The following is a 20817-nucleotide window of genomic DNA, read 5'->3' as shown; positions in this document are numbered from 1 at the left end:
GGAACAACAAATTGATGTCTTCTCTCTGTCTGTCTCTCTGTTCCTCTCTCTCTAAAATTAAAAAAAAAAAATGTAGAGAGAGATTGTGTTATATAGAGAGACAGGAGCAGGGTTTGGAACCAGAGGTAAATTCCTTTGGTCCTGCACAGGCATTTCTAGCAAAGCCATGCTCTTAGGCCTTTCCCAGGCTTCAGTGACAGCTGAACTGGTTGGCTTCTTATCTTAAGCTCTTAAAACCCAGCAGCAAATATTGCTTGAGCCCAAGAACCTGTGAGAGCACAGAGGCATGAGTGGGACTTTCTCTCAGTGTAGCTGGGGAGATACAACTTGAGTGCATGACCAAATTCAGTGTCTTCAATGTGCTGAGAGAGCAGTGTGGCCACTGCTACAGGTAAGAGACATTTCCTGGAGAAGGGCAGTATTGGAAGATGACTAGAGGAGAAACAGGGCATGAGTAGGGGACACTTTCCAAACTAGAGGATTTGGCAAAATCAAAGACTTGGAGTCAGAATTCAAGAAATAATTGGGAATCAGGGAGTGGGAATCACTGAGACAGGCTGGCCTAGTCCAGGTTAGGTCAGATTTGAGCAGGCCTTGAACGCTGAAATGAGAAGCTGGGAGTTCATTGCTGGCAATGAGAGCTGGTAACAGTCTTGAGTCGGAGGTGCCAGAGGGAAGGCAGTAGTGCTGGAGGGACTAGAGTGGGGAGCGTCAGTGGCAGGGACATAGGGGTGAGGCTGATGGAGGTTCTGACCCGGCTCAGCGACCCAGCAGGAGAGGAAACACAGTGATGTGGATGGCTGGTACCATCAGAGACTAAGGGAAAGATTGGGGGGACGGGCAGGGCAGAAGTCATCTGATTAAGCTTCCTCTTCCAATCCTTGGTACATCTAAGGACCCTTGGAGCAGTTTAAAAAACCTCTAATTCAGAGTCCTGAATCTTTCATTTTGCAAATAAGGAAACTGAGGCACAGAGAAGGGAAAAGATTTGCCTAAGGTCATGGTTGATGTCAGACCCTATCTTGAACCCGGGTCTCTGCCCCAGCAGGGGATGTGTCAGGCTGGGCTGTGCAGCTGGAGTGTGAGACTCCCTCAGGACCTGGCTGCAGCTGTGCAGCTCAGCACCTCCACCTGAAGGGGCAAGGACACAAAGGGAGATGAGGTGGCTGGAGCTCTGGGGGACGCGCCCTGATGGGGCAGGAGCCGGACAGTCTTGGCTAAAACTAAACTTGGGGATTATCTGAGGTTTCACTTGGCTGGGATTTCTGTCCCTCAGCCATTCTCTTTTTCACACACATACACACACAAGCTGTAACTTCCTATAGAGGGAGCTGGACTGAGACAGGGTGAGTGCTCACCTGGCCCAGCAGTTGCTTAACAGGTGTCTGAGGTGTGCCTTAGAAATACCTCTCCACAGGAATAACACTTACCCATGTACCCGACTCTAGAGTGTGCAAAGTGCTCTTACAGCCACTTGGTAATATCAAGTGAGATATTACCTTTTTCTCTGGGCCTCACTTCCCTTACGGGTGAAATAAAGTGCCCCGCCAAGGTGCCCTTTAAAGTTCCTTCCAGCTCCAATTTCAGGGAATGTTCTCTGGATTCCTGCTCCTCTCAAGTTCCTCACAAAATGAATCCTCACTCCCATAGGATTTCTGAGCCCAAATTTCTATTTAAATTATTGACAATTGGTCCTGTGACTAGGTCCTTACGTGAGCTTTGAGTGCCAAGGCTGAAGACTGAGTCCAATCAACCCAAGTCGAAGCAGTTTGGCCACTTGCTGAGGTTTAGGCTGTATGGGATCCTTTTGTGCTCAGGCTCTGAAACAGAGCCCCCAACCTGAGCCCCTGTGCCCTGAGGACTGTTAGAAGGATCCCAGAAGGAGGGTTAGAGGGCTCAGGATTGCCCCAGAACTTAGCACTGAGCAAGGTGCTCTAGAAAGGAGGGGGTGAGGGGAGGGGCACCACCCGCCTGGTGAGGTCATGGGAAAGCAGCTCTGGCGCTGACACCTGGGGAAACCCGTTTCCAGGCTGCTTCCCACGCTAGCTCTCCTGGGAACCAGCTAAGCCCCAAGCGGGGAGCCCCAAACCTGCCCCCCCAGTCCGGTTCCCATCACACTGTCCCATCTAGTCCAGGCCCCACCTTTCAATCTAGTCTCAGTCCTTTGGTACCCAACCAGTCTCTATCCTCATTGCTGGGCCTTGAGGAGGGCTATGAGAGAGCAATGGGTTGATCATTCCAAGAAATGACACAGAGCCGGCAGCTTCAGAAACTTAAATCTTTATTTGCAGTCTGCATGGCCCTACCTTCTAGGCTGCGACCTTGGAGAAAAAGGTGATCCCCAGCCCCTTCTTCCTTCAGATTCTGGTTTGCAGCTTCTCCCCCTCCTCTGCTGGGCCTTGCCTCTCACTTCCTGCCCCACTCCTAGCCCAGCCAGTTTGGGCAGTGCCTAGGGAGCCTTGAGACCCAGTTCTTCCCAGGGATCAGCCCCGCCCTCCCTGGCCTTGGGGGTTGAGGGCAGCCCAGGTATCAGCCTTACTCAGCTGCTCCACTTCTCTGCTCTCCTCTTACTCCTTCCAGGCCTAGCTCTCTCATCTGCCTTCTCCTTCCCAGCCTCCAAGGCTCCAAGGCCTCGTTTTCTGCTCCCTCTTGATCTCTCACTGATTTCTACCTTACACAGTCCATCCCAAACTTTCCAAATAGGGCTGGATACCTTCCAGCTCTCCAAGATGCCCAGCTATTCCCTGGGCTCTTCCTCACCCCTGTGCCAAGGAGGAGGTGGGGACCACCACAGGGGGTCCTAATTCAGCCAGCGTGACCTGAGGGCCCATGATAAGAAGCTGGGAATTGGATCCCAAACTGCTTGGAGGTGGGTGACACTGTTAGGACCATCCCATGAAAATCAAAGTGCTGGGATTTCTCTGTAAGCCTTGAACCACAGAAATCCAAGTTACAGCCTTCCTTCTTCCAGGCCTTAGGCTCAACCTGGCATGAGTGGGCAGTTAGAGGCCCACATCCCCATAGTGTTCAGAAGGGAACTGAGTCTCATGGGGTAGCCTGGCCCTGCCAGTAGCCCCTACCCCAGGCTCCAGATGTCCGTGGCTTTATGTCTGTTGCTCCCTACTCGGCCATAGCTGTTCAAACAAAGCAGAAGAACTTCTTCCAGCGGCAGCGGGAGAGGGTGCGCACACCTTTGGCGTTCAGTTTCTTCTCCAGCCGGGCTTTGTGCTCGATGGCACTGAGAATGGCAGAGTCAAACACCTCCTTCAAGTTCTTCTGGGTCAAGGCAGAGCATTCGAGGTAGCAGCAGGCCCGGATCTTCTCAGCCAGACCCTGAGCCTGGGGCTGGGGCACGGGGCCCTCTCGGCCGCCCTGATCCAGCTGGATCAGGACATTGACATCGTCCCTGAGATCGGCCTGGGTGCCCACCAGCAGCACCGGCGCCTGGGGGTTGTGGGTGCGGATCTCCGGCAGCCATTTCTCTGTGATGTTTTGGAAGGAGCTGGGCTGCACTACGCTGAAGCAGGCCAGGAAGACATCGGTGTCCGGGTAGCAGAGGGAGCGCAGGCGGTCAAAGTCTTCCTGGGATGGGAAGGCCAGGTCACTCATTAGTAGGATTATTCCCCATCACAGGGAGCGGGAATTGGCTTTCCACATAGGGTTGGAAACCTGAGACTCGTAGCCGGGGGCCCAAGGCCTCCTCCATGCCTAATCCATCTGGGGTCCTCCCAGCCTCCGGACCATCTCCCCCCAGACCAGTAGCGGCCATTCCCAGCTTCTCACCTGTCCCGCCGTGTCCCAGAGCTCGATGCGCACCGGCGCCCCGTCCACCAGGACTTGCACTGTAGGGCGGGGCGGAGGGTAGTCCGAGTGAGGGAGGCGTCGGGGCCCACCAGGCCTCACAGCGCCACCTCCGGCCCGGCTCGCCACCCTCGTGAGGGGCTTCCCGCCCGCCCGCCCGCCGGCCCCAGCCCCCAGGTGCACAGCCCCACCCCAGGCGGCCGGAGAACCTACCGGAGAAGGTGTCCAGCGCCGTGGGTCGGTAGCACGCGGGGTACCCATTGCAGGTGTAGCTGACGATGAGGCTGCTCTTGCCCACGGCGCCGTCGCCCACCAGCACGCACTTGATGCCCAGCTCCGTGGTCGCGCTGCCCCGCCGCGGGGGAGGGGTCGGGGCCCGGAGTGGGGACGACTCGGCCTCGCTCAGCTCCCGCGGGGGCATGGCCCGCTGCGGGGACAGCCCAGGACCAGGCTCCGCTGCGCCGGGAGAAGCCGGGTCCGCCGCTGCCTCCGACTCAGTCCGCCGAGGCTCGGCGCGCCGCTGGCCGCTAACAGCCCTTATACACGGGCCCCGCCCACCTCATCTGCATATCCCTTGGGCCCGACCCCGCCCACCCGCCGGGCCTCCTCCCGCACCGCCCCCTGCGGGCGCTCCGCGGAGATCTCAAACCCGAGGAAGAGAGGCGGACGGAGAAATGACGCTCAGAGAATCGCACAGGTACAAGGACAAAGAATCGCCAAAATGAGGCAGGTCTAGGTGTTTTGTCAGAGAAAGATATGGAGGATGTATCTTTAGGAAGAGGAAGCAAGTTGTTGCGGAACACCAAGTGCAGCTAGTTCAAATGAAACGTATTCAAATTAAAACAAACCTGAATATGGTTGTACGGGTATAAAAAGTCTGGAAATAATTTTATTAATTAAAGAATGATTTTTAAAAATATATGGATCATGAAGAGGCAGAAAATACACTCAAGCGTGAACACAACAGTCAGGAATGTATTGTACTCCCTTTCGGGGCACAGCTTCCTCAGAAGGCAGGCCTTAAACACCACTCTGCGCTGCTAAAGGAACTTCGGGTGTTGGAGAGCCCAGCTGGGAGATCTTCAAGTACAATTCTTCATTTGAATATTTTCTAAGTCCGAAATGCCCCTAATATATTTTCTTCTTCTTCATCATCAGCACATGCGACTCTGGGCCACCCACTGTCCTTACCCTAGAAGGAGTTTATAGACAGACAAGATATGGCAGGTGGCCTACGGAGGTCACCAGGAGAGCAAGTGAGGAGTAACCTGATGCTAATTTCATCTCCATTGTAGCCACACCACCAAGTGACATGAGGCCCAGAATCCTTTCTCTAAACTCCAAGGAAGTCTTTCATTTCAGCCTATACAAAAATCATTCAAAATGTGTCCTTCATGAGTTGTTGCAGGGAGAGTGGTAGGATCCCCACTATCCATTTCTATATCCCCATGTCTACATCCTATTTCTCCTATGTCCAAACATCTGGGGATGCTAATAATCCTTAATTATAGTCCCAAAGACTTCTCAGCCACATCCATACATGTTTATTTACCTAGCAAGTGAAAAAGGCCCCAAGGTGTTGTCTTGCCATTGTATCCCACAGAAGGTCTGAAAAACTGTTCTTTTCACTGTCCTGGAAAGGGAGGAAAGAATGGGGATTTGAACATCAGAAGACCTGTCACAGTATTCCTAGTTCTTCAGCTCATTTGCTGTGTGACTTCCTGAGAAATCACTTAACCTGTAAGTGCATTTATTTCTGAAAGCCCTTCTGGTGCTTGCAATCTGTGATTTGGGGAACGTAGGCAAGTTGCCCCAGCCTACACACACACACACACACACACACACACACACACACACACGCTCTTCTTCACAGTGCTCTTGTCCTTTTACCCAAGTTTTAAAAAATACACATATTTTTATTGATTTCAGAGAGGAAGGGAGAGGGAGAGAGAGATAGAAACATCAATGATGAGAGAGAATCATTGATCAGCTGCCTCCTGCATGCCCCACACTGGGGGGTCGGAACCCGCAACCTGGGTGGGCACGTGCCCCAACTGGAAATCGAATTGTGACCTCCTGGTTCATAGGTCGACACTCAACCACTGAGCCACGCCGGCCAGGCTTACCCAAGTTTTAATAATAGTTTAATTGTAGCTGTAAATTTAAGAGTAATCCTGTTTAATACTTTCTGCAGGTAGAAGGAGTATATATAATACACAAATGGGGGGAGGTGTCTGCTGGGCATGGGTAAAAGCTTTGACGTGGCCTGAGACAGGCCATTCTTCTCTAGCCCAATGGGCGGGGACACTTTCTGTCTGACCTAGGTCCCTCTGTCGGAGCTGGTTTAGGGACAGTCTTGTCAGCAAGAGGGGGAGGGAGGAGACAACCTGGGGAGCTGGTGAGTCACCTATTTCTCAGCTAGGACTTGCACTTCTGGCTGCTACTGCTGGGAAAATACCCTCCTAAAGGTGGGTTGAGTCTTACTGCCCCCCTGTCAGATCACTTTCCAGTCACACAGCACCTTTGCTAAGATTTAAACTTGCCCCTGACATTCTCCTTGGAGAAATGATTAATTTTAGGACTCGGCCAGGAAATACACAAGATGAGCCTGTAGCATTTTGTAGTACAGAAGGAAGTGTAAACAAATAAAAGAAGATGAAGATGGAGATATGACAAATGGACACAGGAGCCAACTGAAAGAGTTCTAAAGGCCAAATCTGGTGCAAAAATAAAAAGGATCCCAAATCAATTATATAGAAAAGATTCCTTTATTAACTTTTGGTCGAGAATATGTTTGTATATTTTCAGAAAACAACTCCAAGACCATGTGGATTCCTGCAACAGAGAGGAATTGACAGGTCTGCTCCAACCACGAAGACAAGAGGAGAAACAGTCCAGAGATGGAAGACGCTGACGACGCCTTGCCACGCTAGCAGTCAGCAGCTCTGCGACGCAGCAGGTTGCCTAGGACCAAACCAGAGAGGGTCGGACCTGCATTGCCACCATATGCCCACCATACAGATATCATTGCTGACATGTACACATAAGGAACTGTTTGACATTGAAACGGGGACTCAGAACTGTTGGACATTGAAATTGGGACTCAAACATTTTTTGTTATTATATGTTTATTTCTAGTCTGCAGAGGCAAGATTTTTTAAAGGAAAGAAATAGGGAAAAAAGAGATACAGAGGCAAAGAAGCATTGAACAGACTGTCAAACTACAGCAGGAATGCAGGGGAGGTTGGGGGGGGTGGGCTGTAAGAGATCAACCGGAGGATTTGTACGCATGCATATAAGCATAACCAATGGATATAAGACACTGGGGAAGGGGGGCAGGTAAAGGCATGTACTGGGGGGTAGGGGAGGCTGGGGGGAGGTCAATGGGGGGGGGAAAGGAGACATATGTACTAATATTTGTAATACTTCAAACAATTAAAAAAAAATTAAATTAAATTAAAAAAAAAAAAAACAAAAAAAAACAAAGGCCAAATCTGGAACAATGTGAGCAGCAAAATACAGAATTATTGGACTATAGCCTAAAGTATAAAATAAATATCCACAGGTCTATTTTTTTTATAAGTATATTTTATTGATTTTTTACAGAGAGGAAGGGAGAGGGATAGAGAGTTAGAAACATCGATGAGAGAGAAACATCGATCAGCTGCCTCCTGCACACCCCCTACTGGGGATGTGCCCGCAACCAAGGTACATGCCCTTGACCGGAATCGCACCCGGGACCCTTCAGTCCGCCGGCCCACGCTCTATCCACTGAGCCAAACCCGTTTCGGCCACAGGTCTTTTGATATAAATAAATGATTGAACCCACAAATAAAAGGGGGATAATAGGCAAATTTCCCATGGAGAATTCCAAATAATGTATGTATATAGTCCGCCCTCAAGCGGGAGCATAAATCCCTACTGTGCATCGTGACTTCCTTCCAAAGAGGACAGTATGAAGGGATGGGGGGAGGGGCAGACCGAGTAACATTACAGTGGAGAATCCTTAACACTCTTTCAACCAGGTGATCAAAATTAAGATCCAGTTAATAGTAGATCCCCTTGATATGATGTGATGCGATGGCATTTTTACCTCTGGTCTTCCCCACAGGAACACCAATCTAACAAGAAAAACATCAGAAGAAAAATGAAGAAAGAAAAGCATCAGAAAAGTTCCACTTGAGAGATATTCTACAAAATCTCTGCCCAGTACAGTACTCTTCAAAACTGTCAAGGTGGTAATGGGGGGATAAGGACACATATGTAATAACTTAATAAACAAATTTTTTAAAAAAGGCAAACTGGCTATTGAAAAAAAACTGTCAAGGTCACCTTGCTGGTGTGGCTCAGCAGTTGAGTGTCAACCCAGGAACCAAGAGGTCACTGTTCAATTCCCAGTCTCTCTTTCCCTTCCTCTCTGAAATAAATAAAACCATATTAATAAAAATAAAAATCAATAAAGGAAAAAAAATAAACAGTCAAGGTAATCTAAAACAAGGAAAATCTGAAAAACTGTCATAGTCAAGAGGAGCCTACGGAGGCCTGATAAAATGTAATGTATGCTGCATGGGTTCCTGGAACAGGAAAAGGACAAGGAATCCTGAATAAAATCTGAACTTTAGTGAATAATAATGTATCAGTGCTGGCTCATTAATTGTGACAAATGTCCCATAGTAATGTAAGATGTTCATAATGGGGGAACCTGGGTGTGACATATATGGGAACTCTCTTATTATCGTCTCAATTTTTCTATAAATCTAAACTGTTCTAAAACAAAGTTTATTAAATAACAACAAAAGGAAACAAAAAAACTAAAATATGTCCCTGACATTGATGTTTCTCACCCCCTACCCTCGTCTCACTTCCTTTCTCTATAAAAATCAATACAAACATATCCTTGGGTGAGGATTTTTTAAAAACTTACAGGGAGTCCCTATCAGCCACAGATAGAGGGTAGAGTCTCTGCCTGGCCTGGTACCAGTTAGAGTATCTCCCAGGATAGGATAAACAGTCACTGAAAATGATTCTTAAAAGAATTTTCAATGACATGGGAGAATGTTAAAAGATAATGTTAAGTAATACAGAATTACATAAACATTTTGAGCCCAAGAATTTTTTAAAAGTGAACACTTAGAATAAAAGAGAGTCCTAGCCGAAGCCGGTTTGGCTCAGTGGACAGAGCGTCGGCCTGCGGACTGAGGGGTCCCAGGTTCGATTCCGGTCGGGGGCATGTACCTTGGTTGCGGGCATGTCCCCAGTGGGGGGTGTGCAGGAGGCGGCTGATCGATGTTTCTCTCTCATCGATGTTTCTGACTATCTATCCTTCTCCCTTCCTCTCTGTAAGGAATCAATAAAATATATTTAAAAAAAAAAAAAAAGAGAGTTCTATATACAAAATGTAAGTCATTACCACTAGGTGAGAAGCTTGTTTTGCCTGACGAAGAATGAGCATTAAGCATGTTAGCTATTAGTACTATGTTGCTTAACAGCATTTTCTCCTTTTTCTGAGATGAACATGCTACTTTTGAAAAAAAAAAAGTTACTGAAGTTTAAAAAATATATTTAATGTATATTTAGAGAAAAAGAAAAAATGCACTACCACAGCCAATAAGGAGGGAATATGCTAATTGACTGCCCCACCCTCAAAGATGGCGGCACCCACAGCCACAAGATGGCGGCGCCCAGTCCTCTCAGCCCCGCTGGGGTGGCAGGCGCATGGCACAGCCGGGCCCACCAACCAGGCGGGCCTGGCTGCTCCACGTGCCTGCCTCCGGAGTCCCCCAGTCCCCTCAGCCCCCCAGCTGCTCAGGGCCTGCCTGAGGCGCAGGCAAGCCTCAGATGGCGGCTGCCCAGCTGCCCAGGGCTGCCTGAGGCTCAGGTAACCAGGGCTGCCTGAGGCTCAGGTAACCAGGGCTGGCTGAGGCTTGCGCTGCCAGCAGTGGCAGCAGCAGAGGTGTGATGGGGGCATTGCCTTCCCCTGATCGCCAGGTCACCTACCGCTCCTGAGGGCTCCCGGACTGTGAGAGGGGGCAAGCCGGGCTGAGGGACCACCCCTTCCAGTTCATGAATTTTCATGCACTGGGTCTCTAGTTAGGGGCAGGCTGGGCTGAGGGACCACCCCTTCCAGTTCATGAATTTTCATGCACTGGGTCTCTAGTTAGACTATAAGCAGCTAGAGGACAGGGAAGGTCTCTGAGCTCTTACTGCCTCATCCCTGTAGCATCTCACTGTAGGAACTTATTGACTACTTGTGGAATGAATTAATACATGAATGGTGAAGCATGGTTTGCCAAATGATAAGAAGACTGATTGGTGGGTTGCCCCGCCTTCCCTGATGCCACAAGTACTTATCCAAATGACCAAGCGCTAGGCCCAACCAAATCCCTACTTGATTCTCCCCAAAGACTGGCTCCAGTGGTCCAAAGCCTCCTCTTGAACAGAAGCTGATACTGCTGAGGTCCATTCAAGTCTCTGGAGTTCACCCTAGAGCACTGATGATAATCATGGTCATGATGGTCATCAGCAACTTTACAAAAAGAGGACCAAATAAACAAGTATTCAATTAATACTCATATCACTCCAAATTCTCTTCTTGGCATTGTTTACATAAATTTACATTTTACATAGTTATATCAGGGACCAATTATTTAGCACCTGACATGGCCTCAGAAATATGCTAGTCCTGCCCTGGCTGGTATGGCTCAGTTGGTTGGGCGCCCTCCTATGCACCAAAAGGTTTCGGTTTTGATTCCCATCAAGGCATATGACCTGGATGTGGGCTCTATCCCCAGTGTGGGGTGTGCAGGAGGCAGCCTATCAATGTTTTATGCTCATATCAATGTTTCTCTCTCTCCTTCTCCCTCTCCAAAATCAATAAAAACATTTTTTAAAAACTTGAAAAATCTTTTTTAAAAAGATGCTAGTCTTGTGCTAGAGCAGCTTTTTAGAAGAACTCTGGTATGCTTGGCATTAACCCTTTACATTAACCCTTTAGTGGTTGGATCCTGTGGAGAATGACAGGGAGGGGCACATTCAGGGAAGTGGGTATTTTAACAACTGGTGGCCATACTGGCATGAACCTGCTGAACTGCATCAGTCTGGCTGGATTTGGAATGAGTATGAGTCAAGCAAAGAAGGCTTGGAAACAATCTGAAGAAACAGCAGGAATCAGGAACAGAGGGGAAAGAGAGAGTAGAGAGAGTGCGGTCTAGTTTGGAACTAAAAGTAGCTCAGCCTGGCTGAAGTAGGGAGTTGTGAGAATGAGCTGGAAAGAGAGGCAGGAGCCTGATCAGGTCACACCACAGCTTCTCTCACTGGGGAACAGCTCAGCCTCGGGTGACCAGGACTAAAGGTGTCCCAGGAAACAGAACTTTCAGTGCTAAAACCAGGAGGGTCGGTCACCCTAAGTAGATCTCTTTTTGCCCCTGTTAATAGTTATAGCCTGTTCTTCAGAAAGACCACAGCACTTGAAACTAGAAACAGAGCAGGATTTTCCAAACCATCATGCAATCAGCTTTCACTAATTTTATATGAAAGAACTTATAGAAAAGGTACAGCTTTGGTTCATATTTAAGTTTATATAAAGCCACTATCTGAATCCAATTCATTTCCCCTCCTTTATCTCCAATGACAACTTTGCCAACAAGAGACAAGTTAGCTTGATGCTTCAGAGCATGGGCTCTGGATCAAAGCATCTGCATTGGTATCCAGCTTGTGTCACTAGCTGTTCTCTTCTCTGGGTCTCAGTTACCTCGTCTGTAAAATAGGATTAGAGAAGTTCTTACCTTGTAGAATGCTGTGGGAATCAGAATAGCCACACAGAGAATGCTCTGCAAGGGTGAACTATTATTATAATTGTCTTCCTCCTGGGTCAGGGCACATTTGTTCAGGTGCAGTCAAGGCCCTGCCCGAGAATGAACAACACAAGTTTGCCAGGTCAGGTACAGTTCAGAATTTTGTCTTCTGAGATCCAGATAGGGAGCACAAAAAGAAACCAGTGTTTATTCGAGTCATCATTCTAACATACTAGTAATGTTATTGTTATCTTTATTTCATAGATGAAGAAACTGAGTCTTCATAGAGGTTAAGAGACTCGCCCGAGGTCTCACCAGCAAGAGAGAGCCAGATCTCAGAGCCCAGGTCCAATAACACCCTCTCTTTAGTTCTTTAATTCAGGAGAGAGAGAGAGAGAGAGAGAGAGAGAGAGAGAGAGAGAGAGAGAGAGAGTAACATCAATGATGAGAGAATCACTGATGGGCTGCCTTTTGCACGCCCCCTACTGGGGATCAAACCCACAACCCGGGACCCCTCAGTTCTCAGGCGGACACTCCATCCACTGAGCCAAACCAGCTAGGGCTGGTTGTTAGATTTTATGGGTTTCATATTAATCAGAGAAGGTTCCCTGACTTAGGCATCTTTTGAAAAGTATCCTAGACTAAAGGACGGATAAGAAGCATAGTGACTGGCTCTGAGGCAGTGTCCTGAAAACCCTTATTTCCTGGGCACTGTCCCCAAATGTCTCTAACTGGACTGTGACAAGGATTTGGCTTTCAGAGAATCACAGAAGGTTAGAGATGGACACAGTTGAGAAAAGTTAAGGTTAATATTTGAGGAAAGAAGAGGAGCTCAGAGGGGCTAGGTGACTTGTCCAACAGCAGCATGTGGCTGAGTGTGATTTGTATCCTGAAAAGGAGGGGGGCCTGAGAAATTGCATGGAGGGTGGTGAGAAGAGAGCCATGGACCAGCCTGGGAGTGGCTCCTGGCAGAGGGGGTGCTGGTCAAAGCATGGACCCCACTAAGATCCATACTCCCCAAAAGAAGTTCATAAAACTATACCAAATACTAAAACTTTTCACTTTAAGACCCAGTAGTTGCAACGGATGTCACTTCCAGCATACTGTGAATATTGATGTTTAAATAAAACTATTACCTCACTCTTTTAAATGCATGCATTGGAATTTTAAAAATATGTTTTTATTGATTTTAGAGAAAGAGGAAGGGAGAAAGAGAGAGAGGAAAATCGATCAGCCACCTCCTGCATTGCATACCCTCCCCCCCACAAACCAACCAGGGATTGAGCGAAACCGGGCATGTGCCCTGACCGGGAATCAAACCTGCAACCTTTTGGCGCACGGGATGATGCCCAACCAACTGAGCCACACGGGCCAGGGTAATACATTACACATTTTAATAAAAATAATTATACATAAAAAGTAAAATTATATTAGAAATACATCTCTTGATTAGATGCATGACTCTTTTGTTTATATTTTCAAGTAGTTCATGTATTCCTGGATAGAATGCTTGATTGAGACAAAGTTCAGCATCAATTCTCTTCCTTTATTTTTTGTTTTGTGTTGATACAAATGTGGAGAAACTTTGTTCACATTAATCATCAGATGGGAATGAAAGGAGGTTTGGTATAGCAATAGTATTGGAATATGTGACCCCCTTCAAAATTATATGCCATGCCCTAGTTGGTTTGGCTCAGTGGATAGAGCATCGGCCTGCGAACTGAAGGGTCCTGGGTTCAATTTTGGTAAAGGGCACATGCCCAGGTTGCCAGGTCGATCCCCAGTAGGGGCGTGCAGGAGGCAACCAATCAATGATTCTCTCTCATCATTGATCTTTCTATCTCTCTCTCCCTTCCTCTCTGAAATCAATAAAAATATATACATATAAAAATTATATGCCACAAAGTGGGGGAAATGGGGACATCTATAACACCGTCAACAATAAATTAATTAAAAATTATATGCCAAAAATGTTAGTGACTTTTTTCCAGTCAGTTAAAACCAGCTTAAGTGGCCTGGCTGGTGTGGCTCAGTGGTTGAGCATTGACCTATGAACCAGGAGGTCATGGTTTGATTCCTGGTCAGTTGCAGGCTTGACTCCCAGTAGGAAGTGTGCAGGAGGCAGCCAATCAATGATTCTTTTTTTAAAAATTTCTTTATTGATTAAGATATTACATATGTGTCCTTATTCCCCCATTACCCCCCACCTCCCATTCATGACCCCACCCCCCTGTTGTCTGTGTCAATTGATTAGGCTCATATGCATGCATATAAGTCCTTTGGTTGATCTCTCCCCCTTACCCCCACCCTCCCCTACCTTGCCTGAGGTTTCACGTTCTGATTGATGTTTCTCTGTCTCTGGATCTATTTTTGTTCATCAGTTTATGTTGTTCATTATATTCCACAAATGAGTGAGATCATGTGATATTTATCTTTCTCTGCCTGGCTTATTTCACTTAGCATAATGCTCTTCATCTCCATCCATGTTGTTGCAAATGGTAAGAACTCCTTTTTTACCGCAGGGTAGTATTCCATTGTGTAGATGTACCACAGTTTTTTAATCCACTCATCTGCTGATGGGCACTTAGGCTGTTTCCAAATCTTAGCTATGGTGAATTGTGCTGCTATGAACATAGGGGTGCATATATCCTTTCTGATTCGTGTTTCTAGTTTCTTGCCATATATTCCTAGAAGTGGGATCACTGGGTCAAATGGGAGTCCAATTTTTAGTTTTTTGAGGAAACTCCATACTGTTCTCCACAGTGGCTGCACCAGTCTGCATTCCCACCAGCAGTGGCCAATCAATGATTCTCTCTCATCATTGATGTTTCTATATCTCTTTCCCTCTCCCTTCCTCTCTGAAATTAATTTTTTTAAAAACCTGCTTAGGTTCTCAAATTGTATTCGAGTTTAAGAACTACAAACCATTTGATGTACAAAGAACCTGTTATCTCTTCTTTGTCCTTTTTGTGGGAATAGCAGCAGTAATTCCAGTGGTCTCTGCAGATTTTTCTGCCCTAAAGCGATGCGCTGAGGTGTGGGACTGTCTCACTATCCAGGTTAATGAGTGGTCCACTTTTCTTTTAAAGAGAAGCAAGGGAGGTGGAAGGGAGCCTGCCCCTTGCTCCCAGGCACCTGCTCTCGCTGGTTACTTTTAGAAAAGAGCCAAGGGAAGCTGAGGCTTTGGTCACTGATTCCCTTAAAACTGTGTGGTTCCTTGTGCCCCTTGGGAGGCCTTCCATACCCCTAAGGATGGGTGAAGCCTAGTGTGGAGGACTGTTCACCCAAGGAAGCTTTTATTTCTCACCTAGACAAGTGGCCTACACCCCTAAAAGGTGGTGGGGATGTAAGAGGACAGGCTGGGTCCGCACATGCTGTGGATGGGGCTTTGACATTTACTCAGTGGGAGATGAGAGAATAGTAACAGGGAAGAAAGAAGGATTTTTGATAACTGAAAAGATTCGGGTAAGTTTGGAAACATCTGGAAGGGAACCAAACAGGTAAGAGAAAAGATTTACAAACTCTTGTAAAGAGTTGTGAAGAGGCTGAGTGAACCAAGGTCCTTTGTTCCTTCAGCGTGTTTTAATAGGAGCCAACAATGTGCCAGGCTCTATCCCAAGAGGGGTGCACAACACACCTGTCCTGCCCTCAGTGAGTTTCTACATAGTCAGCCCAGGGAGGAGGCAGAAGCAGAGGTAAGTGGAAAGAGGAGGGGGAGCGGGGAGAAGGGAGAAGAGGAAGAGGAGAAGTGGAGAGAGAGAGAGGGAGATAGAGATAGAAAGTTATAAGGCAATTGTAATGAAGGGTGATCATTATGTGGGGTGATAAGCACAGGGGGCTCAGGGAGTACCTATGATGGGCTCTGATCCTGGCAGGGGAGAGTATCAGGGAAGCCAGTCCAGAGGGGACAAACCCCAAGAATAAATTCTCAAGTGTTTGGAGGAGTAGGGTGCATTCTGGGAATATTCTTAGATCAGCAATGAGAGATAAGAACAGATCCAAAAGAGTTTAACTGGGGATGAGGCAAAGGACTTCTTAGTTTCCTTAATAAATTTTGTAGTTCTATTTTTTAAATGTACTTATATATTATGATGATTAAAATAAAAATTAAATTTCAAAACTAATTCCTAAATCTCCCATGAAGGATTCCAGGTGATTTATACTTTATCTTCAAGGGAACATAAACCTCCGCTCCTCTAGTGTGGGCTGTGTGTAATGACGCCCTTCCAAAGAGTACAGTATGGAAAGGGGAGAAAGAGCAACTTTATAATGGAGAAAGCTGACAAGCACTACCTCAGGCAGGTGATCAAGGTCAACATCAACAGTGATAAGTGATGGTGATGGTATGTACCTTTGATATGAAGCAGGGGTGGGCAAACTTTTTGACTCGAGGGCCACAATGGGTTCTTAAACTGGACCGGAGGGCCGGAACAAAAGCATGGATGGAGTGTTTGTGTGAACTAATATAAATTCAAAGTAAAGGAGCGGAGGGGAGAGCAAGAGAACCAGATAGAACAGCCGGATCCGGCCCGCGGGCCGTAGTTTGCCCACAGCCGATATGAAGTATGATAATGGTACCTTACCTTCCCCAAACTCATAACTGCCCTAACCGGTTTGGCCTAGTGGCTAAAGCATCAGCCCCATGGACTGAAGGGCCATCGGTTCAAGGTCAAGGGCACATACTTTGGTTGCAGGCTCAATCCCCAACCCGGTAGGGATGTGGGAGGGAGGCAACCAATCGATGTGTCTCTCTCACATCGATGTTTTTCTCTCTCTGTCTCTCCCCCTCCCTTTAACTCTCTCTAAAAATCAATGGGGAAAAAATACATATATCCTCGGGTGAGGATTAACAAAAACCTATAACCCCAGCTTTGGGTTTATCAAAAAATACATATATATCAGACAAATTCCATTAGAGAGCATCCTACAAAATACCTGCCCAGCACTCTGCAAAACTGTCAAGGTCATCAAAAACAAGGAAAGTCTGAAAAATTGCCATAGTTAAGAGGGACAGGCCTAAGGAAACATGACAACTAAATAGAAGGTAATATCCTGAGTGGTATTTCTACATTTTACAAATGTAGAAACAAAAGCATGAGAAAGCTCATTTATGCAATTGTTTAATAAATATTTATTAGTGAGTTAGTGACTGGCCCACAAGTGCGGAGTCTCCTCCAGTTAATGCCCTGCCGGGGCTTCAGGTGCCACTGTTTGGATTGCGTTCAATCATGTGACCTCTGCCTCTTTCCCCCAAGCAGCTCTTCCTCCTCCTGGACTGTGGTGTCACTGCACCATCTGCCAGGTCTCCCAAGAGAAGTCCTACACTCTTTCACCCTCCCCTCCCCCCCGCCCTCCGAAATCTAACTTGACACTAAGTCCAGTAGGCCCTTCTCAGAAATGTCTCCCCAGGGTCTTCCTAGTTTACTTGCTCTTTCTTTAGATTGGGCCGTCCCTCACCACTTCTCCTCTGCATCTGCCTCAGGTCTCATCCTTTCTGATGTGGACTCCACCCAAGCCACCGCCCATCTTTCTAGAACCCACATCAGATGATCTCATCCCAAACCCACGCCTTCTGAGGGCCCATTCAATGGCTTTCTCAAGCTGGCCACAGCCAATCCCATATCCTACTCCATTGTGCTCCAGCGTTTTCCCCAAACTTCAAACATCACACTGCTTGCAGGCCTTTGCTCTTGGTTTTCTTTTCTTTTCTTTTTTTTTTAATAGTTTATTGATTTGGTTTTATATTTTATTTATTTATTTTAATTTAAATTATTTATTGTTTAAAGTATTACATCTGTCTTCTTTTTCCCCATTGGCCTCTCCGCGGCCACTCCCACCCCCGATTTTGTTTTTTTAGAGAGGGGGAAGGGAGAGGGAGAAACAATGATGTAAGAGCTCAACATTGATTGGCAGCTGCCTCCTGCATGTCCCCTACCAAGAATCGAACCTGCACAGGAGGACGCCCAAGGAACTGAGCCACACGGCTCAAGGTGCTCTTGGTTTTCTTTTTTTTTTTCTTTAAGTTTTATTGGAACACAGCCATGCCCATGGGTTTCTGTATTTTTTTAAAATATATTTTATTGATTTTTTACAGAGAGGAAGGGAGAGAGAGAGTTAGAAACATCGATGAGAGAGAAACATTAATCAGCTGCCTCCTGCACACCCCCTACTGGTACATGCCCTTGACCGGAATCGAACCTGGGACCCTTCAGTCCGCAGGCTGATGCTCTATCCACTGAGCCAAACCGGTTAGGGCGCTCTTGGTTTTCTTGAGCCCTAACGCCTTTCCTTTTTTGCCCTTGGAAATCAAGCATGCACTTCAAGTCCTAGCTCAAATTCACCTGCTTTTGTATACCAGTCCTTTCTCTCCTTCACCCAGCAGTCAGCCTTGATCTGTCTCATGGCACTACCACATGGCTTCTGAGGGATAGGACCTGCTGGTGGATCTGTGTCTGTAACTGTGAGTTCCCTAAGGCAGTGGTCGGCAAACTGTAGCTTGTGAGCCACATGCGGCTCTTTGGCCCCTTGAGTGTGGCTCTTCCACAAAATACCACGTGTGGGTGCACACTTACAGTGCGATTGAAACTTCGTGGCCCGTGCGCAGAAGTCGGTTTTCGGCTCTCGAAAGAAATTTCAATCGTACTGTTGATATTTGGCTCTGTTGACTAATGAGTTTGCCGACCACTGCCCTAAGGCACCTCTGTATTCCCGTGCTCAGCAAAGTTTGAATGATTTCCCACAATCAGCTTCTGTTATATCAAAGCAGAATGTCCACACTTCATAATTAAGTGCCAGTAAGTGGCCAGGACAAGGAAAGCCATAGTAGCTCTTAGGGGGAGGTTGTGGTCCAGGGAGGAGGTGGACTTGAGAGTGACTGTCAGATTAAAGCCCTATTTAGAGTTTATTGAGCATATGTTCTACGTTAAACATTATGCTATAGCAGTGAGCTTTCTCCTAGATCACCTCATTTACTCTTCAAAACAGACCTCCTAGGTAAGTATTGTATCTATTTCTGTAGATGAAGAAACCGAAGCTAAGAACAATCAAATGTGCAGTGTCACAGCTAATGAGTGACTGGGGACAGATAAGAGGGCTGGTCTCTGGGTTCTTCCAAAGTCCAGCCCAAGGATTGAGTAATGAGTATGTGGAAGATGCTGCTGTAATCACCTCAACAGGGATCCAGTATGTACTGTGTCTATAGTAAGCAAGGCCCACTTAGGCCCCACCCCACACATCCCAGAGAGCAGTGGAAAAGAGGGAGGCTTTTAGAAGAGTGAGGAGGTGGCTGGAAGGACTCTGTGTCCCTGAGAACACCCCCATGCTGACCAGCTCCGTGCATGGGGGGACACTCTCTGCACAGTCCAGACCTGAGGAATCAGTTGGGCCTCCCTTCCTCAGCTGGCATTAGGGTCACAGACAGTGTGCTTGGATTTGAATATTGCCTCCTGGCTTCCCATTTCCTGGTCACAAGACTTTAAACAAATTACTCCACCCTCTGAACTTCAGTTTCTGCTCTTGTAAGGTGGGGAAAAGAGCAGTGCCTACTTCATAGTATTAGTGTGCACATAAAATGAAATAACAATGACTATTAGGAACTTAGTTTGGTGCTTGGCACTTTGTCGATAATCAGTAAACGTATCTTTTATAATTACTTGACCTTTGGCTGGACCTGTTTATGTTTCCCTATGCAGATGACAGGTGATATGGGGTGGGGACTCATGCAAGGAGCAGGACAGCTCTCTGGCTGGGATCCCTTTCCCAGGGTGGAGGCATCCTTCACTGCTCCACCTAGCCTACGGAGCAGCGCCCCTGGCGGGGAGAGTGGCTCGCAGCCGCTGGTTTCGGCAAGCGAAGTGAGACACAGGCGCGAAGGTAAGTTATCTCAGACGCAGTAACCTGTCACCCCATCCGGGCGGGGGCCACTCCAGGCCCAGAGAGCCCTCAGTGTGGGCTGGTGAGGGTGCAGTTCTCAGCGCCTGGCAGGGAAGTTTGGCAAAAGAAGCATGACCACACAGAGAACTGTGCAAACCTAGATGCTTTTGAGAATAAAGGGGGAGCTTTTAGTCATTACTTGGGGGCTACCGGTTAAAGCCGGATGGTGGTGACTCTGTCCAACAGCCTTCCTCAATTTAGCAAAGTAGAGTCCATGAGCCTCATAAAGAAACAGACTCCCACCGGCCGGTTGTGGCTCAGTGTTTGAGCCTCGACAACCCACCCCCGTCTGGGCATTTGCCCAAACTGCAGGCTCGATTCCCAGTGGGGGGTGTACAGGAGGCAGCCCATCAATGATTCTCTCATCACTGACGTGTCTATCTCTCTCTCTCTCCTTCTTCTTTCTTCTCTGAAATCAATAAAAATATATTTTTTTTAAAAAAAGAAAAAAACCGACTCTGAGTCACCTAGTCGGTGGAAGAGGGAAACCAAACTGCAGTCACACCCAAGCCCTTGCAGTTCTGTTATTTAGGACTCCACACCCACCTCCAAAACTTGTCCCTGGTTCCTGCCGGTTTTGAAGGTATTTGTACCTCACTCCTAGTGCAGCACTGTGGCCAAGTCTCTGGGTATGCCCCTGCTGTGACCCAGAGCCTGGAACAGTGCCTGGCACAGAGAGTGTCATTTGTGAAATGGGTGAAATGAACAAATCCATCAACAGCGTTTCTAGCATTAATTATTTACTTATTGGCCCATCGACCTTCAAGGATGGTACTGTACTATACTCTGACCCCAGCACCTCGCCAGAGGCCAGGCACAGAGTAAGTTTTTGGTGAATGAGTGAATGGAAGCAGCCTGGCACCCCTAAGCTGTGCATTGTCTTCTACCTTCCTTTCTGGCCTCCCCCCACACCAAGGAGCCACTACAGAGCAGGTTAGAGGCAGGTTAGGTAGCACATGACTTCCCACTGGCTGGGGCACCCAGCTCTGCCACTCTCTGTAAGTGGGCCCCTGGATGTGGAAGAAGAGATCAGGACTAGTTCCCTGTGCTTTGTGAAGGTAGGATCCAGACAACGATTAGATTGAGGAACAGGACGTTCTCCTGGGGACCTAGGGCAGCGAGCTGTTTATAAAGGTGGGAGCGGAGCTGGGCAGGGAGGCTGAGCGGTCCAGCTGAGGGAGGAAAGCCTAGGCATGGAAGGTGGCAGGGAACCGCGAGGCTGGAGCTGGATGGCTGGGCAGGTCGGGGAAAGGGGCTGAGAAAGCCGGGATTACCTCCTAGTGTCAAAGCC

At 47.6% G+C, this 20817-nt stretch overlaps 1 protein-coding gene across 1 annotated transcript; it reads right to left on the bottom strand.

The window, feature by feature from the left end:
- Positions 1–2266: 2266 nt before the first annotated feature.
- On the bottom strand, positions 2267–4306 carry RHOV (ras homolog family member V). The gene is made up of 3 exons (XM_080667021.1): positions 4015–4306; positions 3784–3842; positions 2267–3582 (listed from the first exon to the last, which is right to left on the bottom strand). The coding sequence occupies exons 1-3, from the start codon at positions 4220–4222 to the stop codon at positions 3139–3141; spliced, it is 711 nt and encodes a 236-aa protein (XP_080523147.1). The 5' UTR covers positions 4223–4306; the 3' UTR covers positions 2267–3138.
- Positions 4307–20817: the final 16511 nt, after the last annotated feature.

Source organism: Plecotus auritus (assembly GCF_963455305.1).
Source record: "Plecotus auritus genome assembly, chromosome: 1".
In the NCBI taxonomy this organism is placed as follows: Eukaryota; Metazoa; Chordata; class Mammalia; order Chiroptera; family Vespertilionidae; genus Plecotus; species Plecotus auritus.
This window is presented reverse-complemented; position numbering and strand designations above follow the sequence as displayed.

What these genes read in the sequence shown, in the direction of transcription:
- RHOV (XM_080667021.1), bottom strand. Translation starts at nt 4,222, where the DNA reads ATGCCCCCGCGGGAGCTGAGCGAGGCCGAGTCGTCCCCACTCCGGGCC. An exon ending in GGCGCTGGACACCTTCTCCG is followed by an intron (nt 3,843 to 4,014) that starts GTAGGTTCTCCG and finishes CCCGCCCTACAG; the next exon opens with TGCAAGTCCTGGTGGACGGG. An exon ending in TCTGGGACACGGCGGGACAG is followed by an intron (nt 3,583 to 3,783) that starts GTGAGAAGCTGG and finishes TTCCCATCCCAG; the next exon opens with GAAGACTTTGACCGCCTGCG.